This window comes from Odocoileus virginianus, chromosome 25 (genome assembly GCF_023699985.2).
Source record: "Odocoileus virginianus isolate 20LAN1187 ecotype Illinois chromosome 25, Ovbor_1.2, whole genome shotgun sequence".
Classification (NCBI taxonomy): Eukaryota; Metazoa; Chordata; class Mammalia; order Artiodactyla; family Cervidae; genus Odocoileus; species Odocoileus virginianus.
In genome coordinates this window covers 29264861-29290758 of record NC_069698.1, presented here as the reverse complement: position 1 = coordinate 29290758, position 25898 = coordinate 29264861, and the positions used below count along the sequence as shown (strand labels likewise).

Sequence of the window (25898 nt, the reverse complement as noted above, 5' to 3'; positions counted from 1 at the left end):
AAGCTTCGTTAATATACTGGCTTGACATTATTGGCATTTGGTATATAGTCATCCAGACTCATAACCTTTTTCCGGCATTGGTTGAAACATTCATAGACATTATTGTTCTGTAATGTCTTCTTATATAGATAGCAAATACTAGAACTTTGGCTTCCTAATCTGAATTTCTGTTTTGCTATTTCCAGGCAGTTCTTCCTTTGTCAGTTATTCAACATTCCTAATCCCCAGTCACTTCCTATATTAAGTTGAGAGAAAAGTCCTTACTTATCAGAACTGATGTAGGAATAAATTGAGTTCAAGATTGACCATATGTGTGAAAAGTTTTGTATGTCAGACATTGGTTAACACATTTCTAGTTTCTGAAACATATTATTTCACATTTCAATATTTCTGGAATATACTTGTGGCTTATCATCAATTTCAACATAAACTGTAGGTGTTTTTTCCTTAAAACACCATTATTTAATTGATCATGCTTTTTACAATTGATGCTTTTAGAAGGTTAAGGAATATATTATAGTTTTTGCATTTGTAAGAATTCATATTAATGATAAGTTTACATATTTATGGTATGACATTGAAAATTAAGAAGTAAATGGGAAAGAATAAAATAACAACTTTGCAAATTAACAGGAAAAATCACATTAAATTATAGATCTTTGTATATAAAAGTTTTATGCCAATAAACCATGACCACTTGATCTTTATTATTTTGCAAGTTCCCAAAACATAGAACAATATGTTAATAATTTTTGATATATAAAAACTCTTGAATAAAAAATACATTGATTAGAAAATATGATCTATGCAGAGTATTAGATGTATTTGTTACCTACAAGGCAATTCAAAATTTATTTCTGTTTTTATTCTTTTTCGAAATGATTTCTTAAATTCCCATTGGACAGGAACTAAAGAATAGCTTCTTGACACATTGTACTTTATTCTGGGAAAGTCTGTCATTTCATAAATCTTTCCCGAATGACATGACAATGTTCAGAGAGATGAAGAACTATACTTTAAATTTGACAACTATTATTAATTTGGGAAACTGAGTGTTTGATATGCTTTTATTGGATCACCAAAGAAGACTGGTAATGAGGAAATTAGCTTACTTTTTCTTTGCATCAATTTTTTACATCAATTTTAATTCAGGAATTATAGATATGGAAACTTTTATTGTAAGGTTCAAAGATACAAATCCAGTAAAAATCTAGCATTTAAATCAAGTAAATACTCAAATGCTAGAAAACTACATTATTAATATTTGTTAGTAGACTAAATGTTTTTTAACTTTGAAACTCTTAGCAGTAGCATAAGCAGTATTCTATGAAATAGAAAGCAGAGGAGAATCCATCTTTCAATGCTAGTATAAACTATGTGAAGAAATATGTACCAAATGTATAAGATTTAGAGAAAATTCAGTGGGTAGTTCCTGTCTAAAGCTTTTATTTTTATTTTTATTTTTTTTCCATTTATTTTTATTAGTTGGAGGCTAATTACTTTACATCATTACAGTAGTTTTTGTCATACATTGAAATGAATTAGCCATGGATTTACATGTATTCCCCATCCCGGTCCCCCCTCCCACCTCCCTCTCCACCCGCTCCCTCTGGGTCTTCCCAGTGCACCAGGCCCAAGCACTTGTCTCAGGCACCCAACCTGGGCTGGTGATCTGTTTCACCCTAGATAATATACATGTTTCAATGCTGTACTCTTGAAATATCCCACCCTCGCCTTCTCCCAGAGTCCACAAGTCTGTTCTATACATCTGAGTCTCTTTTTCTGTTTTGCATATAGGGTTATCGTTACCATCTTTCTAAATTCCATATATATGTGTTAGTATACTGTAATGGTCTTTATCTTTCTGGCTTACTTCGCTCTATATAATGGGCTCCAGTTTCATCCATCTCATTAGAACACTTTCTAACACCATACACAAAAATAAACTCAAAATGGATTAAAGATCTAAATGTAAGACCAGAAACTATAAAACTCCTAGAGGAGAACATAGGCAAAACACTCTCCGACATAAATCACAGCAGAATCCTCTATGACCCACATCCCAGAATTTTAGAAATAAAAGCAAAAATAAACAAATGGGACCTACTGAAACTTAAAAGCTTTTGCACAACAAAGGAAACTATAAGTAAGGTGAAAAGACAGCCCTCAGATTGGGAGAAAATAATAGCAAACGAAGCAACAGACAAAGGATTAATCTCAAAAATATACAAGCAACTCCTCCAGCTCAACTCCAGAAAAATAAATGACCCAATCCAAAAATGGGCCAAAGAACTCAACAGACATTTCTTCAAGGAGGACATACAGATGGCTAACAAACACATGAAAAGATGCTCAACATCACTCATTATCAGAGAAATGCAAATCAAAACCACAATGAGGTACCATTACACGCCAGTCAGGATGGCTGCTATCCAAAAGTCTACAAGCAATAAACGCTGGAGAGGGTGTGGAGAAAAGGGAACCCTCTTACACTGTTGGTGGGAATGCAAATTAGTACAGCCACTATGGAATACAGTGTGGAGATTTCTTAAAAAGCTGGAAATAGAACTGCCATATGACCCAGCAATCCCACTTCTGGGCATACACACCGAGGAAACCAGATCTGAAAGAGACACGTGCACCCCAATGTTCATTGCAGCACTGTTTATAATAGCCAGGACATGGAAGCAACCTAGATGCCCATCAGCAGATGAATGGATGAGGAAGCTGTGGTACATATACACCATGGAATATTACTCAGCCATCAAAAAGAATTCATTTGAATCAGTTCTAATGAGATGGATGAAACTGTCTAAAGCTTTTAAAAGGAAATTAGAAATATATGCAGATTCTGGAATACTTATAGATTGAGAAGTCAGTCATTATATCACATACCAGATGAAGCTTGGTAGTCTGTGCGGAAAGCCCTTTTAGAAATCATTGTAAGCTTCTAAACTGGATAATTCTTATAATCTGCATTTGAGTCAAAGAATTGGAAACTCTGTGCAATTTACAGTGGGAATAAACTCCTTCTTTCCTGTACTTTTGAGAGGATAAGAAACACTCTTGAGTTTGAGGGTCTTCAATGTGAAAAATCTTACTGAAAGCAAATAATCACATAAGTGCCAATGGAAAAAAGTGTTCTCAGATTTCACTTACTCATGTGCATTTTCATCAACACCTCCAAGAGTCCTGGAATCTAACTTCCTTAGTTATCTTTACCACAGAATCTTGACAAATACCAGTTTAATCATTAAAAATCCACCAGCCCATTCTGTAATTTTGACTTTTTCCTGTCCCGAAGGCATTTTTTATATGAGAAGCAAAAGTACATCCTAGGACATAGTTAAGTCTGAATGTTGAAATGTTCATTTGTTTGTTTGGAAAACTTATGATGAGGGAACTAACAGAAGAAAAGGTTCTAAATAGGGATAAATATCTTGCTTCCTATGCCCATCTGTCTTATTTTCTATTGGAAGTCTTTCCCAAGCTTAAAAATAAAAAAGAACATCTATTTTGGAGATGGGCAACACATTTTTTTCCTAGCAGCAACTCAAAACATGATGAGTAATTTGGAAAAGAACTGTCAAATCTACCAGCTGCCTTGCATGTGATGGTGAGGCCTGCTTCGGTTTGTGTCTTATGTACCTACCATCTGCTACATACTGATTGCCTCCACTATGGAAACTGAAAGCTGAGTATATCAGGTGAAACTCATTTAACACATCAAAAACAAATTGACAATACACAACATTACAGAAACTTCCAATTATTTCCTAATTTAGTAACTCACAAGTATGTTTCTTTCTATAGAATATAATTGGCCACACAAGAGTGTGTAAGTATAAAGGCATGTAAACATTTTTGGAAAAATTCCCATCTTTTATTATTATTATCATTTTGAAGATGCAGCCACTGTTTAAACAGAAATCTATAGGGACATATTTTTTTTCAATCTTTGTTTAAACACAAAAATTAACATAACCTCATTTTAGTTCCGTTTCAAGTTGAAGTGGAGTTTTTTCTTTCCTGTAACATGCTCTGAAGCATTTTATTGAGGCGACTAAAAGGTCCAATAAAAAGTGAGTGCCTTGAAAAATTCATTCAAAGAATATTATACTGTAAAGCAGATATAACTTTAAAAATAATGCAACTGGTTTTCAACACCTCCACCCTCCACTCCACCTTGAAATTTGGAAAACAATGTGCTGGATATAATTTAACTTAATAATGGAAATATTCCAGTTTCTTTTTTTCATCAGAAACCAGATAGATACCGTATAGGAACCCTCTCATGTCAAGGTCAGCTTTTCTGCAAAAGACATCCTAAGTGTCTCTTAGGAGGAAACCTATACTTTTATTCTCTGCACCCTTCCTTCTTTGGACAAGCTGTTACCCCAAGACCTGAAGTGATCATCTCTCTCCTAGGAGCCCTTAATGTTTCCTGCACCTGGCACTAATTAGCTACTTTATGCAGACTCCCATTTAATTTTTATTAAGTATCACGTTTTTCGTGGCTCCATATGTTTTGATTAAATAGTAGGTTAAAAATGCATTCAATTGTGTATATTCTAACAGTGTTCCCATAATGTGAAACATTTAAATTATCTTTAGCTAATGCTAATTTTTAAAGTGAAAAATCAAGTCCTGGTTACGTCTCATGCTTCACGGGTGTTAGTCATTGACTTGATTCTTTTGGAAGCATCTTTTGTGTTTGACAGTGTCTGTTCAATGCCTCTAATTTGAAGGGTAGGTATAAATTTATTGAGTCATACTTTTTTTCTCAGACTTTCAATTGTCTTCGTATTGAATAATTCTGTAGTGAAATTCAAGGTTCGCAAAATATTTTTATCCTCAGTGCTATGCCCTTTTATAAATACTAATATGAATATCAATATATTCCCTTCTTCCAATAACTTTGCTGGGTTATACCTTGAGCCTGATCACCTGTGTCTAATGTTCCTAGAACAGCACAACCCCTTAAATATGCAGATTCATGTTTTAATTGACTCTATTTCAACATGATTTCTTCTGTTTTATCTCTGAATATTTTTCCTTTCTCAGTTCTTTGCCTCAAATACATTGGTTGTATTGGCTTTCCTTTGTCTCAATTCCATATTTGTTAACTTCTCTATAATAATTTTGACATGATCATTTTTCATATTGTTTGATTTCTTAATGCCTATTCATCACCTTCCTTTTTCAGTTGCAGTTATCATTTTCCTATTTCTCAATTATGTGCCTTTAACTTTTGTTAATTTCCTTGGTAAGCTTGAACAAAGCATTCTTCTCCACTTGTATTTTAACCCCTCAACCTCTATTTTGGGATTTTTGTTTGTGTCTTTTTTTAAAAGAGTGACCCTGTTGTATATAATTCTATTTAGACTATAAACAGCTATCTATTGTAAAGTATTTCTCTGTTCCCTTATGTTATATTTGGAAGATATAGATGTTTTATCTCCTTTTGACTAATGATTATGTTATTTTCTGTCATTCATTAAATAAGTAATTAGTTAATATATAGTTTTATTTTATTTAGTTTTACATAGATCCTGTTTTAGTCCCTATTTGATTAACCATCTAGTTAATGGCTAAAAACTAGAGTTTGAATGTTTGGAGAAGAGAAAGTGAAAAGTATCAGGGTCACTCAGTAAACTCTACTTAGACTCTTATCTTGAATATTTTCTCAAAAAACATGTTACTTTCTTCTTGGTGTGCTAGTGATTTTAGTAGTACAGAGCAGAACAGTTTAGGTTACTGGCTCCCTATATTCCATATAAAACCATCTTCATCTTCCTTCATACTTCCTGCTTTGTAATGAATATGCTTTTTAGGTATACTAGTTTTTCCACAGCTGTGTCACAAGTGCCCACAAATTGAGGGGCTTAAACAGCACCCTTTTTTAAAAATTTATTTCTTTTAATTTGAGGCTAATTACTTGACAATATTGTGGTGGTTTTTGCCATACGCTGACATGAATCAGCCAGGGGTGCACATGTATCCCCTCATCCTGAACCCCTCCCGCCTCCCTCCCCATCTCATCCCTCTAGGATGTCCCAGTTCACAGCTCTGAGTATGCTGCTTCATGCATCAAATTTGGACTGGTCATCTATTTCACATATGGCAATATACATGTTTCAATGCTATTCTCTCAAATCATCCCACCTTTGCCTTCTCCCACAGAGTCCAAAAGTCTGTTCTTTACTTCTGTGTTTCTTTTGCTGTCTCGCATATAGAGTAGTTGTTACCATCTTTATCAATTCCATATATATGCATTAATATACTATATTGGTGTTTTTCTTTCTGACTCACTTCACTCTGTATAATAGGCTCCAGTTTCATCCACCTCATTTAGAACTGACTCAAATGTATTCTTTTTTTATAGCTGAGTAATATTCTATTGTGTATATGTACCACAACATGCTTATCCATTTGTCTGCCGATGGACATCTAGGCTGCTTCCACGTCCTGGCTATTATAAACAGTGCCATGATGAACATTGGGGTGCACGTGTCTCTTTCAATTCTGGTTTCCTCAGTGTGTATGCCCAGCAGTAGGATTGTTGGGTCGTATGACAGTTCTATTTCCAGTTTTTTGAGGAATCTCCACACTCTTCTCCATAGTGGCTGTACTAGTTTGCATTCCCGACAGTGTAAGAGGGTTCCCTTTTCTCCACACCCTCTCCAGCATTGTTTATAGACATTTTGATGGCAGCCATTCTGACCAGTGTGAGATGGTACCTCATTGTGGTTTTGATTTGCATTTCTCTGATAATGAGTGATGTTGAGCAGATTTTCATGTGTTTCTTAGCCATCTGTATGTCTTCTTTGGAGAAATGTCTGTTAAGTTCTTTGGCCCATTTTTTGATTGGGCCATTTATTTTTCTGATATTGAGCTGCATGAGCTGCTTGTATATTTTGGAGATTAATTCTTTATCAGTTGTTTCATTTGCTATTATTTTTTCCCATTCTGAAGGCTGTCTTTTCAACTTGCTTATAGTTTCCTTCGTTGTGCAAAAGCTTTTAAGTTTAATTAGGTTCCGTTTGTTTATTTTTGCTTTTATTTCCATTACTCTGGGAGGTGGGTCATAGATGCTCTTGCTGTGATTTATGTCAGAGAGTGTTCTGACTATGTTTTCCTCTAGAAATTTTATATTTTCTGACCTTATATTTAGACCTTTAATCCATCTTGATTTTATTTTTGTGTATGGTGTTATAAAGTGTTCTAGTTTCATTCTTTTACAGGTGGTTGACCAGTTTTCCCAGCACCACTTGTTAAAGAAATTGTCTTTTCTCCTTTGTATATTATTGCCTCCTTTATCAAAGAGAAAGTGTCCATAGGTTCTAGATTTATCTCTGGGCTTTCTATTTTGTTCCATTGATCTATATTTCTGTCTTTAAACAGCATCCATTTTTTAGGCCACAGTTTTATAGATCTAAAGTCCAATCAGGCTCAACTCAGTCCTCTTCTTAGCACCTCATAGGCCAAGTCAAGATGTTGATCAGGCTGAGCCCTTCTCTGGAGACTCTCCAGAAGAATCCACTTCAGAATTCATGGAGTTTGTTGGCAGTATTAAGTTCTTTGTAGCATCGACATCACCATTTTCTTGTTTGCTGCCAGCTAGAAGCTGCTCCCAGTTTGCCTGCTAACCTTTGTACACGGTTACCATAGCCTTCAAAGTCAGCAGTGATCCCTTGAATACTTCAGGGGCTTTGCTTACCTCTCACTTCTTGGTCTGCTATCAGCTGGAGAAAATTCCATGATTGAAAGGTCTTTTGTGATTGGGTTACACCTCTAAATTATCCTTAAGGTCCCTAAGACCTATCTTAAGGTCAACTGATTAGTGACCTTAATTATATGTACAAAGTCCCTTTTGTCTCATAACAATCATGGGAGTAACTTCAGGAAGTGAAGGTCATGGGGGCCACCTTAAACTTTGCCTATCTATAATCAACTGGGCCTTTTTTTTTCCTTCAGTACCTTCTCTCCTGACTTGTGAATTTTAGTTGGTTAACTTTGAAGTCATCTCTCATATTTTCCAAGTCTCCTTCTTAACTCCCAATCTCCTTTTCCCTATCAAGGGGTGATGGAATGGGCTCTCACAGTGTTGACAGATACTTATTGTGAAATTGGTATTAATAAAGGATTGTGGATTGAGTCTAGTTATTGTTCATTTCCTGTCCTCATTTTCCTCCAGATTCAGCCATGATTGGCAAGAAGACTTCATAATTTGTGGTTTGGTGTTATGGTAGTTTTTCCATATTATTCATTTATTTTGTTGCATTCAATAGGGGAAGGTAGAGCAAAAAGCCTTTATTTCATTATATTAACCTAAATATTAAAAACTTATAATTTTAACCTAAATAATAAAAAACTCATTAATTTTGGACTCTTTTCAAATAAAAATGAAATAAACAGCATGTTTACTTAAAAATAAAGTACTATAAATATCAAATATCACAGTAATGTAAAAGTCTTGTTTAACTCTTTGTGACCCCATGGACTATAGCCTGCCAGGCTCCTCTGTTTATGAAATTCTCCAGGCTAGACTACTGGAGTGGGTCTTGCCATTCCTTTCAAGGGATCTTCCCAACCCAGGGATCAAACCCAGGTCTCCTGCATTGCAGGCAGACTCTATCATCTGAACCACAAGGGAGGAGGGGCAACAGTATTATGACATTAGTGTCAGAAGACTTCACTGGCTATTGTCGGAAAGAAATAGCATTAATGTGTTAATCACACCTTCTAAGAAAAATTTTCACTTTCATAAATTATAATATTTCATTGACAGAAAGATACCACCTTACATATATTTATATATATTGTAAAATATATATCATAATATACATTACACCTAAATATTATATGCATGACATTTGAATTACTACGCTACTTTTTAAAATGTATGAAATGTCACTCAAGGGAATACTACATAATTAGATTCATTAAAAATATATAAACTACCAAATTAAATTAAATTAAATTTTGAATTAAAATATTTCTGAATGCCTTTTTAAATATCTCTTATGACAAACATTGCTTCCTAGATTTATTGAGGATATTATTTTCATCTCCCCTACAAAACTATTAGCTCTTTGTCAGTAAATACATTGTTGTGTTTATCTTTCTGCTGCCTCTCGGTCTAGCATAACATTTACACATGGTAGGGGTATGCCAGTGGTGGTGCACTTAATTGATACACACATATGCACACATAGGTAATACTTGCCTAGAAAATGTTTATGCAAGCAGCTTTAAATAGTGCTATAAAAAGATTAAGCAACATTAATGGTAACAGGCCAATCATATAGTCCCCATTCTGCTAGTAGGAGATAAAATACAACAAAAAAGAAGGCACTAATGAGTTAGGATGGTGCCTTACTAAGCGTGTAATTAATGTTATTAAGAAACATTGCAGTTGCATATTAAAATTCGGTTAACTAAGCAGCACTTCAGCATCAGTACATTTGTTCCTTAGTTGCAAGCCCCCCCCGCCCCCTTTTTTTTTTTTTTTTTTCTGATTGGCATCTTCAAGAAATCTTTTTCTAAAAAATGAGATAATGGGATGTGATCAGCCCTTGTGGTTTAGCTGGAGTGCTGACGTGACAGTTCTGGCAAGTTGACAGGTTAAGTGAGTGAAAATGGATGTCTTGTCTCACCATTTACACGAAGAGCCTTTTTTAAGCTATAGTTTTCCATCCTCACCTCCACACTTACAACCTCTTCTACTTGCAATACTGGGGACTCTAGTTTTCCTAGTTAGTATCTAGAGAGGATTTTTTTTTTTTTAACCACTCCTTTGACGATTTTTCTTCCACTGGTGAAAATGAGATCTTTTAAAAGAATAATGTAAATATTTTTGCAGTTAATAATTCATTAGTTTTAATATTAATGATATTTTCCTTGGAAATTAACAGTCTCTTAAAGAAAATAAAATTTTACTGTTTTATTGTATTCTCAGTATTTTAGTTGGGAAAGCAAAGTACAGAAGCAAAGCTACTATTGATGAAGGACAGATGATATGGGAAAATGTGATTTTCAAAAATCAGAATTTGTTTAAATTTTTCTCCATTTATAACTTACAGAATTCAAGAGTTCATTAAAATCACGTGTTAGATTTTAGGATGATTTCCTCTAGGTAATGATTTCCTGTACTTGCCTATAGTTGAAGTGCAAATCTATTTTAGTAATTTCACATACCCTAAAGTATAAAATGATCTGTAAACATGCCCAACAAAACACTTGATGTTAACTATTAAATTTGTTGCAATATAGAAATATTTAATACCATTAGAGGATTAAATTGGACTTGCTAAAGTTAATAAAGACCATTTACATAGAAAAATACACGGTTCCAGCAGCATAATCCTTCAGTTTAACAAACATTTACCTGATTTTCTAAAGGGGTCAGTGAGCCAGGTGATTGTAATAGTACATTGGTGCAATCCAGAAAACTTCCGTCTCTAGCATAAGGCATGTGTTTTTACCTCTGTGAGGAACAATGTCACCCCCTTCCTTTCTTACCTGCTTTATCTCTAAAGAACAAATCTATCTCTTACTCTCTCTTTTTCTGTTTCAATGCTTTCCCCAGCTGTCGGAGACAGAGCTAAGTCAAGTTACTTTTGTAATGGTGGGACATCCTGTATTACAACACTTACCATGTTCCTCACGTTGATTATTTTCATGTAAGTTTCCTCTGGTAGGCAGTAAGTTCCAGAGAAGAGATCTTAGGACCCTCAGACCCTGACGCTAAATAAAACCAGTAAATGCTTAAAATAATTAAATGCTATTATATGAGTTAAAGTACCAATAAACATCTGAATTTATTTCTAGTACAAATTTATTACTTTGGGGCTTCCAGTAAAAAAAAAAAAAAAAATTAAGGTTAAGTACAAAATGTCTGTGGAGTTGGTGTTCAGTCACTCAGTCCTGTCTGACTCTCTGCAACCCCATGGACTGCAGCATGCCAGACAGGCTTCCCTGTCCTTCACCATCTTCCAGAGCTTGCTCAAACTCATGTCCATTGAGTTGGTGATGCCGTCCAACCATCTTGTCCTCTGTCGTCCCCTTCTCCTCCTGCCTTGTAGCTTTCCCAGCATCAGGGTCCAGTGAAGCTGTGTGGTGGAGCTGTTTATTTTAACTCTGTTTTTACATGCTTGCCGATGAGATTTAAATGTGCAAGGTATTTTGAAACAAATGAACTTATCCTTTGCAAAGGCATTCTATTTTTTCTAGATAGTTGTAGAATTATTTCATTTTCTATATTTACATTGCTCATTTTCAAGAAGAAGCATATTATCTGTGACTATAAATTAAAGAGCATGGTTTTAATCACTATTACAAAGCATACACATGCTTTTCATTTGCATGTCCCACTTACCACCAAAACTCAGTACCTTTGATGCTCTTTGGACTTGCGTTCCCAGTTACTAAAACAGTCAGTTTAGAAGGCCACTTACATTATTTTGTAGTTACATTATAGAACATGTTTGACTAGCTTCACAGCCTGCTTTAGTTAACAGATTTTGAATGACCATGAGTTACTTTATTTTTCAGTATTATATGAACCTACAAAAATTAGTCTTCCCATAATCAGTAAATTCCACAACAGTGGTTAAAAAATATAAAGAGTATAGCTGCATAATTGGAACAGGTTTTTACTCACATACAAGGACTGAATGCAGTTTGTACATGTGAGCCTCTCATAAATGGAGAGTAGCATATGAAATCTAAATAGACAAAGTATCTAAAGATTGTGATTTGCATCATTCAATTTTTTTTTACCATTTTACTTTCCATATTTATGGAAACAGTAAACTAGTAAGTTTTGCTTTTTCAGTTTGACATTAAAAAAGCATGTATATAATGTACATCACATATAGAGAGGTAGATTATTAAATTATTGTTGAAAAAGGTATAGATATTGGTTTTATGGAACAAGAATTTTTAATATTAGTTAGAAGGAAGGCACTGGTGAAAAGAAACCACATCACTCATCTAGAGGGGTTATTGCCGTGGACTTAGTAAGAAAATGATTAATTGGAAAGGTAGGTAATTTAGCACTTTAATAGTTTATATTTCTTAAAAAGAGTGACAAATGAATAAAATGTGATTAAATTGGGTTTATAAAAATGATCATTTTAAATCCTATATCCCTAAATTATATTTTTCATTATAAATGCATTGCTTCCCCTGAAATGGATTATGTGTTAATAAGTTTCAAATCAAATGTTTTCATGACATTATGCATTTCCAATATTATTAACAGAAGTTCTTTGGAAATCAAGTGAAGTGTTAAATAGTAAAAATTAAATAGAATTAAATAAGTTGAAGGAACAGTCATTTATCAATTAGAAGCCGACCTATTCTGATTACTGAGTAAATATTCAAGTCCTGTTCTACATTTCATGTTAATGAAATGAATTCTTGCTGTTTCTTGTTGGTGGGGCTAAGCCTATTAACTCATTTTTTTGTGAGAACTTTAGAATTGATTGTTACATAGTACCTGTGTTTTTTGTATGTTTCTTTTGTCACTCCAGGGTGCTGGCTGCTCACTTTATAGTAAGTTTTTGGTGCAGTGGGAGTGATGTACAGTACGACATATTAAAATCAATTAGGAAATAGTTTCAAACATATTTTCTTTGATGTCTCCCCATCCAGATTACTATAATAATAAAGTAACTTTTCCCCTTAATTTTCTATTCCAAATTATTCATTTAGAGTTCACTATTTGGAGATTTTCCAGGCCAAATAGAGATACTATGCCATTGCAAAATAGTAGACAGCACATCTTACCAGTAAGGGCTTACAATGGAACAGAAGAATGAAGGCACCCAGGTGGGGTGTGTTGGGGCGGGGGAGGTCGATAGAGAAATAAGACAATACAGGCAAGGGAAAATACCTTAAAGTGATAAGAATAGAAGGAAAGTACAAGATTAGAGTGTGTTCGGGTTAATCGTTGTTGACAAGATGGATCAAAGACTAATAGATATCAAGATGGATTAATCACTAAAACAAGCAAATACATATGCAGGTGATTGAAAGTAGATTCATCTGCTGAAATGTTGGAGCTGGTTTGAGCACAGGTGAGCATCCGGTTGATAAAACCCTGGGACAGCTGATGGAAGACAAAATGATACCCAGAGGAGAGTGACTTACAGGCATGTCAATGGCAGCAATAGAAAAGGCACTGTCGGTTTTGAATGAAGAATGGCTTGAAATAAGTGTACTTCAGAAAGGTTGTACTTACAGGTAGTACAGAAAGAGCAAGATTATAGATTTTATGTGCTTTACCAATAACTGCAGTTATTTAGGAAAACATGTTATGACTTTAACAATATTATACCATATTGGAAACCATAGCATATAATTTTTACCCTTGTGTCTGGTAATAGATATAAATTCTCAGTCATATGATTTGAAGTGAACCACGTGTTTAAGAGGTCCAACTATCAAATGGATCAGAAATCTGTCTTCCTATCTATTGGTTTAATCTTTAAAAGCCTTTAATAAGAGTCAGTTTACTGGTATTTACGTCATAATGGTAGAAGTTAAGTCATAGAGCTCTGTGAATATTAAATGAGATAATGCCTGTGGATGGTTTAACACACCTTCTGGCCCTTAATAAACACTCAATTGATTTTAATTATTGTTACTGTATTAAACAGTTTTCAACTCAGCAAGTCTTTAAAATAAGCAAATGATGAAAGAATGTACATTTCAAATACGCTTTAGAAAATCCTGGAATTTAATCAGCAAAAATACTAAATAGCAAAAAAAAAAAAAAAATTTTACCTGAGTGTAAGATGCAAAGGTCATAATCTTTAGTGTTATGGAATAAGAAGCTTATTCACTCAGGCACAAAATTACACCTAAAGAGCCACAGAGTGTTCCTATAACTGCCTTGTCACATATTAATGCATGCAACTGCTTCATGACTGTCTCCATGTTCATGTCTGCCATAGAAAGTCATATTTTCCTGTAAAAACAGCTTTGAACATGATGTGATTAACCTTTAGGGTCCCCCATCCCGCATCTCCAAGCCCACCGCATGCTCAGCGTAGGCTTCCTGCTCATGTTTGCCATCTGATTTCCATATCACCCTCTCACTCACACCAGCGGGCATTAGCATAACAGAGCTGTAGCGTGACTTTGATTGAAGCCAGCTTGGGCTGAATGTAGTATCAAAGCATAATTTAGCAGAAATCAAATCTAATTTACTGTGTATTGTATTTAAATTCTCTAAAACACAGTTTTGGGTGAACAGTACCAGACCTCTCATCTTAATTGACCTTTTTCTATTTGGGTCTACTCTTCTGGAAATCCCCCAGTGCACTTTTTGCATGGAGATATTCTTTTAAACCTGTGCATGTTCACTTGAACATTGAATTGTCTCTCTGTTTTCTTCATCCCCTTTCTTGTTGCTGCTGAAGCAGTGAGGTATAATCGCTATAACAGATTAAGCAAGTAGGTTGTTACATCGTAGTTATCTGAGATTTGTCTAATGCTTTGGGTTGCAGAAAAAACATAAATATGTATTTTATAGTCTTCTGTTTTAGAAATATATAAAAGAATTGCCATTTTTATAAGCAGCATATTCTTCTGGAATTTATAACTCTAATGCTTTAAATTCATATTTGGGTTTAAATGTGCATTTTGAATTGTCAGCTTGAGGACCTAATTGTGTTTTTTTTAATATCTAATGAGAGCCATCATAGAAAATCCGTTCTGTGAAACACACACATTGTGCTATTGTGCTTGATAAAATGCCACCTCTCTGCCTCTTCCCTCCCATTGGTGCCATCAGCCAAGTATTGTCTTTTCAAATCATTTTCAGTGCCACCTGGCAGCAATACTGAAACTGTGAAGTGTTAACAGTAGAATTATTGATGCAGTTTTTCATTTTTAAAACCTCAAAAACGGACTTTCCTGCCAGTCCAGTGGATAAGGATTCACCTTCCGATGCAGCGGGCACAGGTTCGATCTTTGGTTGGAGAGCTGAGATCCCACATGACTTGTAGCCAAAAAAACCAAACATTAAAAAAAAAAAAGAAAACAATAACAATATTGAAACAGATTCAATAAAGATTTTTTAAATGGTCCACATCAAAAAAGAAAAATCTTTAAAAAACCCTCAAAAATAAATTCCTTCATCTGATATCCCTTCACAAAAGTTTACAGTATAGATCTTAGGCAGAGGAAGAATCTACAGAAGTAAAGGTGATTGATGTAATTTGTTCCAGTGGCTCAACTTCTGATGACAATAAGAAAGGATGTACATTTTCAGAGGCTTGGATACTTTTAAAATCTTTTGCTTTGTTATAAATCTTTGCTTTTATATCTTCAATTTTATTTTTTAATTTTAAAAATGAAAAGGTGAACCTAGTTTCAAAGAGATTAGTATGGTTTTAGTTTGAGTGACAAGAAACAGTTTGATTCATTAGAAATACAGTGTATTTATAATTTGGAATAAAAGGACAAAATAAGCAATTATCACATGAAAGGATATTTCATAGCATGAATAACACAAATGCTGATAGCAATTTTCGTTAGTAGTCTAAAAATACAGTACTGGGTAAAAACTCAAGAAACTTTGATTTCCTGGTCTTTTAGATTATGTCATCAGTGATAAATATTGCAGAATTTCTTTGTCCTTTAAGAGTTCTTATCAAATATTTATTTAAGTGCTACTATAAATATAGCAATTATCAAGTGGATTTTCTGTTCCAACTGGCTGAAATTTTTCAGTTTTATGTCTGCCTTTTCTCTTTTAGGACGAACATTCTTTCTAATACTGTTGCTATATCTTTCTTGCATAAATATGTTTGAACAGATCTCCATACTTTGTAGGGCAAAAGTTAAGCTCCTTTAGTATAAATTATCACACCCCACCTATATCACTTCTGACTCCCTTTGTCCCAAGTGACCCGACTCCTCTCCAGTTCCTGAAATCTTACTTGTGCTTCAAAACCCATTCAGATGTAGCCATCTCCCAACATCTTTTCTCTTCTTCCCTTAGCATTACTTTATCTACTGTGTGTTCTTCCAATCTTTTCTCCCCTCTGCATTTTTCTGTTATTCAAATCATGCTCTGTGGTGTTTGCTTTTATTTGTTTATTTAATTGGACGTCTCTGCATAGGCTCTGAATAGTTTTTTATTTTGTTTTCTATCTCCTATGCCAAGCAAACTTGGTATAGTCTGCTAATTGTTTGTAGCTAGCTAATACGTTTTGAAGGACTAAATAGATGAATCACATATTTTCCAAAACATGGTTAGATAGATGTGGTTACTTGCCAATCCTTATTTTAGGGGTAATATTTTAGCCGTTGTGTTAAAGTTGGAGGATCTAGATTCCAAAAGTATTTTGAAAAGTCATTCATCCACCCAAAGGTTTTTGAAAGCTTGAAAAATCAAATGCAAGAAGTCTGTAGTTAAATAATTAAAGTACAGTTAGTAATTTTACTGAGATAGATGGATGGTTGATAAACAGAGTAAGTATAATATGCTTTAAATTATAAAATATATTTTCATTGCTTTCATTTAATCTTTCATCTGAGGATTTTAATAGTGTGTATTCTCAGGTATTACATTTTAAAAATTATACAAAGGACTTTATAGAGCATATGGGGCTCTCAGTTCAGTTTAGCCATTCAGTTGTATCCAACTCTTTGTGACCTCAAGGATTACAGCACGCCATGTTCCCTGTCCATCACCAACTCCCGGAGCTTGCTGAAACTCATGTCCATTGAGTCAGTGATGTCATCCAACTATCTTATCCTCTGTCATTCACCTCTCCTCCTGCTTTCAATTGTCCCCAGCATCAGAGTCTTTTCTAATGCATCAGTTCTTTACATCAGGTGACCAAAGTATTGGAGTTTCAGCTTCAGCATCAGTCCTTGCAATGAACACTCAAGACTGATATCCTAGAGCATGGATTGGTTGGATCTCCTTGCAGTCCAAGGGACTCTCAAGAGTCTTCTCCAGCACCACAGTTCACAAGCATCAGTTCTTCGGCACTCAGCTTTCTTAATAGTCCAACTCTAACATCCATACATCACTAACTGGAAAAAACATAGCTTTAACTAGACAGACCTTTGTTGGCAAAGTAATGTCTCTGCTTTTTAATATGCTGTCTAGGTTCGTCAGAGGTTGTCTTCCAAGGAGGAAGTATCTTTTAATTTCATGGCTGTAGTAACCATCTGCAGTGATTTTGGGGCCCCAAAAATAAAGTCTGTCCCTGTTTCCATTGTTTCCCCAACTATTTGCCATGAAGTGATGTGACTCGATGCCATGATCTTAGTTTTCTGAATGTTGAGTTTAAGCCAACTTTTTCACTTTCCTCGTTCACTTTGATCAAGAGGCTCTTTAGTTCTTTGCTTTCTTCCATAAGGGTGGTATCATCTGCATATCGGAGGTTACTGTTATTTCTCCCGACAGTCTTGATTTCAGCTTCTGCTTCATCCAGTCTGGCAATTCTCATGATGTACTCTGCATATAAGTTAAATAAGCAGGTTGGCAATATACAGCCTTGATGTATTCCTTTCCCTATTTGGAACCAATCTGTTGTTCCATGTCCAGTTCTGACTGTTTCTTCTTGACCGGCATACATATTTCTCAGGAGGCAAGTCAGGTGGTCTGCTATTCCCATCTCTTGAAGAATTTCCCATAGTGTGTTGTGATCCACACAGTCAAAGGCTTTGGCATAGTCAATAAAGCAGAAGTAGATGTTTTTCTGGAACTCTCTTGCTTTTTCGATGATCCAACAGATGCTGGCAATTTGATCTCTGGTTCCTCTGCCTTTCTAAATCCAGCTTGAATATCTGGAAGTTCTAAATTCTTACTGTTATTTTACTAGCTACTTATGAGAGTCAATTTAGATTATTTCTTGTCCAAAGCAATGCAAATGAACTAATAAGCTGTATATGTGATTTTTATCAAAGGCTAATTTTTATTTTACTGACTTTCATTTTTATGATGAGATACAAACTAAGTTACTCAATACTTCTTACTTACTTAATGTCCATTTCGGAAGTAAACTTTTTCATAGAATTACTAAAAGAAGTAAAGAAATACACATTTATCTTTAAATTTTTCTTAATATATATAATTTTTGTTTAGATATTACAGATTATAGAGAACAATCTTAATATTTTTGGTGTAAGTATCTGGTGGTTTCACATCTTTATTGAGAAATGGACACTGCAGTGTTTTCAGAGTCATTCTTAAAGTAATTTTGTAACATTGATTTAAACTATCACTCTTGTTAGAAAACATAGAGAACAAAAATCAATGATACTACTGATTCAGTGGAATTGTGTAGAAATAACAAGATTGTAAGAAGCACATAATCTCCTGAAAATATAGGGCAACATAAACCACGTTCTGTTCAAATAGATCTATAAATCTGGGTTCTCCATCCTGTTAAACTGAGTGTTCTGTTATTTATATTTGTAGAAGAAAATTTCACTTAGTAGATTTATTCCTTCAGCCCATAATGTATGTGCCGAGTGTGTTGAATTAGGAAGCAGTATAATAGAACCCCGAAAAATAAGCCACTACAAGTTTCAGTAAAGTTTTTGGGGAAAAAAAAAATTGCTGCTGCTGTTTCTACGCTCGTCTTCTTGTAAGGATGAGTAATTGGGTGATGTTTGAGGCCACCCTACACTGATTCTACTCTTGGACCTCCAGTTACGTAATCTTAAACAACTGGAAGAATTCTGGGTGAAGGACTTTAATGAATGGTGCTATTGTTAAAATTCTTCAGAGTTCAAATATTAGGGTTGTAGCCATGTACTCCGGGTTCTAAAAATTAGAGTTCATTGTAGATTTTTTCTTGGTCTGAAGTTTTCTAGTATTAAGCAAGGAGTTACTCTGGAAACAAATGATTAGAAAGGTCATGGAATAAAGCTGCTGTTTTCTCTTCATCAGGAGTGGGTTTTGCTATGAAGATGATGTCCTTGTGAAAACTTCCTGTTACATACTGTCCTCCTTTTCACTTTCTTCTTTCTCTTTACAATTAGCCCCAAATTTAAACCTGAACTTTCTTAGCATTTTTACCCCATCCCTATATTTTCTAATGGATTTACTGATACCGTGGTATCACTGGTTTTGCCTGCACCATTTTACTGGTCTTTCAATTAAAAAACCTACTTTATTGACTAATCTGTCTCCCTCACAAACTATAGACTACATTCGTTATAGGGGTAAAGATTCCAAACTTTTGCTTTGCATTTATCACTCCTTAGCTTAAAAGCAGCCAGAATAAAATCCTCAGTTTGGCTTCTCAGGCCTTTCTTAGACTGAAAAGAAGGGCTTGATACAAATCCATTTTTTTGTAGCCAGTGATGTTTATACAGTGGGGACTCTCCATTCCTCCTCTATTACTCAATGTATACTAGATGTGTTTTCGCTTCTTATGCTTTGCTCAGTTAGCTCCTTTCTTTAGAATGTGTTCATCTCTCCACTTCTCTAAATGCCACTCTTTCCTCCAAATCTTCGTAGTATCTACCCCCTGCATAAAGCCTTTTACAGCTACCATAACACAAAGGGATCCCTTCTTCCCAAAGTCCTAGGACACTTATGATGTATGCTAAAATTTAAGGGCTTCTCTGAGCTCTGAGAGTACCTCTGTCATTGATCTTACCACAGTCTTACAGAACTGTTGTTTTCATTTCGTTATTGGTTTCATCGTGATCATGTTTCATCTTTTCTATTAGAGTGTAAGCACCTTCATGGCTGCGATACAGATGCTTTTATCTGTGTATCTTCAGCGCCGAGTTGCTGATGTCCAGCTCTGTGACCCCATAGACTGCAGCACGCCGGGCTTCCCTGTCCTTCACTATCTCTCAGAGCTTGCTCATACTCACGTCCACTGAGTCGGGGATGCCATCCAACCATCTCGTGCTCTGTCATCCCCCTCTCCTCCTGCCTTCAATCTTTCCCAGCATCAGGGTCTTTTCCAGTGAGTCACTTCTTTACATCAGGTGGCCAAAGTATTGGAGCTTCAGTTTCAACATCAGTCCTTCCAATGAATATTCAGGACTGATTTCCTTTAGGATGGACTGGTTGGATCTCCTTGCAGTCCAAGGGACTCTCAAGAGTCTTCTCCAACACCGCAGTTCAGAAGCATCAGTTCTTCAATGCTCAGTCTTTTTTATGGTCCAACACTTACATCCATACATGACTACTGGAAAAAGCATAGCTTTGACTAGACATAACTTTGTAGGCAAAGTAATGTCTCTGCTTTTTAATATGCTGTCTAGGTTGGTCATAGCTTTTCATCCAAAAAGCAACTGTCCTTTAATTTCATGGCTGCAGTCACTATCTGCACTGATTCTGGAGCCCAAGAAAATAAAGTCTGTCCCTTTTTCCATTGTTTCCCCATCTATTTGCCATGAAGTGATGGGACCAAATGCCATGATCTTAAGTTTTGTGAATGTTGAGTTTTAAGCCAGTTTTTTCTCTCTCCTCTTTCACCTTCATTTAAAGGCTCTCTAGTTCCTCTTTGCTTTCTGCCATGAGGGTGGCATCATCTGCATATCTGAGGTTATTGATATTTCAATATTTTGAATAATTTTCAGTTTCTAGTGCCCAGTAAGGGAACATAATAATTGCCAAATACTTATTAATCTAAGTGAATTGAATTAGTCAACCACGTTCATGTGTTTTTGTATAGTGTTAGTTATCTCTGTATGTAATTCCCACACCTTCAATTTGATGTTTTCAACACTTCAAGTCCTCAAATCTAGAATTTAAGCACTCTAAGCACTTTGAGAATAGAGATTATATTCTATGCCTTCTGGTATCCCTGTGCCTAGTACAATGTCTTGCAAATATTGTAAGAGCAATTCATGTTTGTCAATAGATTGATGCCACAGGAAGTAGATACTTGAATAATGCAGTGTCTTTTTTCTGTCTTCATTCAAAACACAAAACCATATGGGGAAACCATGTTTATTTATTAAAAACTTTAGAATATCATTAAAAAATCTACTTTTTCTTTGCAAGTATATGGGCTGCAAGATTTGCAGCGTACATTTAAAGTATGTCTAAAAAAAATAAATAAAATGTGTCTACTAATACATTTACTTCTGTCCTCACATTTGATAGAGTGCTCTTTTTTTTCCCATTGTGTTTTGAGAAATACTTAAAAGTAAATCAACATCTGTAGCCTCTGTCTGGCACTGAGCAGTCCCCCTCGTATCAGACTTTCCCTTTAATGTATTTTTCTTTGTCAACAGTTTATATTTACACACTTTCTTTCCTTTTAAATTATAGCTCCTCCACAGTTTGTGGTTAGGCCAAGAGATCAGATTGTTGCTCAAGGTCGAACAGTGACATTTCCCTGTGAAACTAAAGGAAACCCACAGCCAGCAGTTTTTTGGCAAAAAGAAGGCAGCCAGGTGAGTGCAAGCTTTGACTGCTTTTCTGAAATCTCTGCTCCCCATCTCTGGTGGTCCTCAAAGTCTGTCTTGCCTTTCTTGTTATCAAAGTTGAATGCATTTTATTTCTAAAAAAGAGACCAGTTGATTCTAAAAATAAGAGAGATTCAGAGGTTTTAATAGAACATTCTGTTTTTGAGTGTTAATTTTTAAAAAATTTTATCTTACATAGAGGAGATACAATACAGTGTAACTAAATTACCTGAAAAAGTCTAACCTGCAGCTGTTTAAAATGTCTTAACAGAAGTATGCTTCCTTGCATTGAGCTACATTGAGATAATTGAGTTAGTATATCTATAAAGCACTTAGAACATCCTGGGTACATGTAAATAGTCAAAAATATTTCTGTCATTAATTAGTCTAGAAACCAGTTTCAACCCCCTTTCATAAATAGATAGTATAAATACCTTTTCTTTATCATTAATTTAAACATGCTTCCATTTAAGAGTAGTAGAAATATTTTCTTTCCTCATCCCTCTGGATTCCCTCATAGTGGAATTAGACAGGAAATAATACATTAAATAGCAGAAAGAAGCAATACCTGTCTGATCTTTGCTGTGTCCTGATTTTTCCTCTAGGACCCTCTCTGGGCAGCATGGTCTCTTAGACTCTGCTACAAGCAAATTGAATTGAATGCACCACTTTTCTCATTTAGAACTTGGTCCAAGCTTGGGCAAGCTCAAGCCTCTAGGTTCTGAAGCAATGAGTGGAGCTTCCCCTTAAACCAGAATAGAAACTGAGTTCTTTGTCTAAGAATTTAATCTGTGCATTCCCAAGGGAATTCTAGGGAACTCCCTAGAGATATTTTCGTTCTAGACTCTCCAGAGGCATTCCCAAGGAGCCATGTAGGTCTTAGGAAGGGACCCCCCCCTGTTGTTAGTCCAAGTTTTAGATGAATTTCCTGGACAAATAGGAAACGATGACTAAAAGACTCAAGCAGTCCAAAAATTTTGCCAGAGATAGAAAACACTTTAGAAGAAATTGAAAGAACCTGTAGATCAAAACTCATGTAAGACCATCTCGGAGGAGGTTCCTCTCAGGAAGTTCCCCTCAGCCGTTGTCATTTTTCATTCTTTCAGATTCCCATACAGCTTTCTTCCACCCCACGCCAGCAGTTTTAGCACGTCAGTATGGATGGGCAACTTATCTTTCTCCTTTTCTGCAGTGCTCTGTGTTGGACTCACTTCCCCCTTAATTCGTGGGATGTAAAGACAGTGGTGGAAAGGATAAGGTAAAGTTCTGGCCACTGCCTCATCCCACATCAGGATGGTTCCAGGACTTAATTGCCATCATTTTTTATCAGTTAATAATGATACAGTTGGACTCCCCTGACAGCTCAGTCCGTAAAGAATCTGCCTGCAATGCAGGAGACCCTAGTTCAATTCCTGGTTGGGAAGATCCGCTGGAGAAGGGATAGGCTACCCACTCCAGTATTCTTGGACTTCCCTTGTGGCTCAGCTGGTAAAGAATCCACCTGCAATGAGGGAGACCTGGGTTCGATCCCTGGGTGGGGAACATCCCCTGGAGAAGGGAAAGGCTACCCGCTCCAGTATTCTGGCCTGGAGAATTCCATGGACTATACAGTCCATGGGGTTGCAAAGAGTTAGACACGACTGAGTGACTTTCACTTTCAGTGATACAATTGGGCTTCCCTAGTGGCTCAGATGGTAAAAAATCTATCTGCAATGTGGGAGACCTGGGTTCAATTCCTGGGTTGGGAAGATCCCCTGGAGAAGGGGATGGCTACCCACTCCACCAGTATTCTTGCCTGGAGAATTCCATGAACTGAGGAGCCTGGCAGGCTACAGTCCATGGGGTCACAAAGACTTGGCCATGACTGAGCGACTAACACACCTAAACAACTATACAATAAATTTCTACTCTTAGAGTTCCTTGATTCTTAAAAGTGGCTTTTGGATGAAAACATCCCAAACTCTAAAGTGAATGTAAAGCAACATGATACAGTTATAACACACTTGAACATGTACACACACACACACACACACACACACACACCTGAGAAAAGGAAAGAATTCTAAAGCCATTTTCCCTCCTTATGATTTTATAATCATTGTGGTACAGTTTAACTTTACTGAAACTTAGTTTCTAATCCAAAATATGAAGATAAAGTGTTTTAATTCACGTAATTTATGAAGATTATGTGATTGTTTATATGTAAAAGTGCTTTACACATTTTGAAGGTTAGAAATTGGGAAAATGCAGAATGCACCTGCCTTGCCTTCTTCCTGGCTGAAGTGGTGAGTTTATGTTCTGCTCAGGCCGGCTGCTTGGGCTCCCTCTTCCCAGGCACAGAGGCTCGGGAACACTCTGGTCGCCACTGTCCCCAGACCCACCCCATGCCTGAGAAGGCTGGGAGCCTTGAACCTGGAGACACCGGAGTTTCTACTTCATGCCTGTATCCTCTTCCCCCCACCCACTCTGGGGGCTGTGAGGTCCACAGAAGTTACCTCCTCAAGCCACTGATTGTGAATATATATATGTGAGCATATTATTTATAAATGGTACAAATATAATGATCTAAAGCCATCTGATTGTTGCACATTCACACTTTAAATCATGTAGTCGGTCAAATCTCATTGTATCTATTATCATGTAGATTCGGCTTTCTCGTGTGTAAATTACATGCCCTCAGATGCTCCAGTTTTATACACGCTATTGCATAAAGTGTGTATTGGTCTTGTGGCCCAATAAACATGATATTTAAATATGCTACACTGTGTTTTAATTTTTTTATACAAGTAATGATCAAATAGTATTAAAATATTTCTTTTGCTATTATTTGACAAAGTGGCATGTTTTAATTCCAGAGAATTAATCTCTGGGAAAAACATTTCCAGTTAGGTGATTTGATTTGATTTGATTTGATTATAATCTTAGATCTGGTTTTCTTCACCTATCTCCCTCACATCAGAGAGAGGGTTTGCAGAGGGAGGAAGGGAGATAGAAAGGGGGGGAGAAAGGAGATTGTGAGTGAGAACAAAAGAGAAATGCTTGAGCAAATTGTAAATTTTCAAATCATGAATTAGTACATTAGGAAAAATAAATCGGTCTTACTGTCCGCAGTATCCAATTTTTTCAGTGATCTATGACTATCCATCAGTAGAGAGAGAGTTAAGAGCCTGGACTTAATGGTCCATATTCCTCAATATGTGCTGATAATGCCAATTAGCACTAATAGGATACCCAGGCACTTCAAGCAAGAGGAGCTCTGTAGAATTCCTGGTTTTTGCTTGTAATCCATTTCCTTTTGCCTATGTCTTACAAGCAGGGAATAAAGATGATGGGTTAACCTCAATCATATGCCATTTTCCATGTCAACGAATCATTTAGAAGGTGGACTGGTAATACATTGTAGAGGAAGACATCCCGGAGAGAATTAAGCCCATCTGATGTATTAGTGCTATGTAAATTAGTATTCTAATGGATAATTGTAGGAAAGTGCACACTTTGAGTTATTCTATCATTTTCAAGTGGCTTTAAAATTTAGACCCTTTTCCTTCAGATGGTTTATTTCAGTAATATATTTGGACTCCACAGGAGAATTAGCTTCTTCTCAAATTATGCTTTATATGTATGAAAAAATCTAGCCCTCTGTATTAATAGTAAATAATACAAATTTTATGGGAGGGCAATAGCCTTTTGAAATTATATTTCTGACATGCTAGCAAATACCACTTCTTTTTGAAAGGGTTTAATAACACGGTAATGTTTATGTAAAGTGGGCTTATAGTGTCACACTCGAATCTAATAAAGTGGACATCCATCATGTGGCAATAAAGAGAAGAGCTTCTAATTAAAGTAGGACATCATTCGCAGGATTAAAGTCATTTAGCGTAATTGAAAAGTGTTAATACCCTATTTTATCCTCTTCCATTGGTATTCCTTCAAGGGTAAAAACATTTTAAGGTGAAAATGTGTCTTATGCCTTTAATTGAATGTTATTACCTCCTGATTGTAACTTATTGGAACTGTTTAATTACAAACCTGGAAAATTAATTACTATATGGAGAAACAGATCCCAGAGGGTTGTAATGTTCTTTTTTTGGTAAGTAAATACAACATAAAAATTGATACATCCTTATTTATAATCCAACTTGGAAGCATATCTCAATATGATTTATTATACCCAAATGTTTTTCTTAATTGAACAACAATAAAGCAGCATAGGTCATCCAAGTTAACATTACCGCTTTCTTATAAGAACTTTTACAAATTTGTGATTTAGCTGTTTGTAATAATACAAGATATATAGTAAACTAGAGAACTTTTTATTTTTAAGAAGAGTAATGTGAAAAAATTCTTTAGCATCATATGCATGCTTCAGAAACATCCCACATCTTCTTTACATTTTCAGTGGTTTGGTTAATCTTGCTTAGATGGTAGCATTTATTAGCATTTATACCTAGCTCCTTTCAAAGCTGTTACAACCTGCAGAA

General features: G+C 35.6%; 1 protein-coding gene across 16 annotated transcripts in view; it reads left to right on the top strand.

Annotated features, from left to right (window-relative positions):
* The window catches only part of ROBO2 (roundabout guidance receptor 2), a 1429762-nt gene that overhangs the window by 1290474 nt on the left and 113390 nt on the right, over positions 1 to 25898 (top strand). For all 16 annotated transcript variants that reach the window (XM_070455070.1, XM_070455067.1, XM_070455068.1 and 13 more), the window contains one exon: positions 21278 to 21402. In XM_070455070.1, the coding sequence (XP_070311171.1) occupies positions 21278 to 21402 (125 nt within the window). The remainder of the gene's footprint in view (positions 1 to 21277; positions 21403 to 25898) is intronic.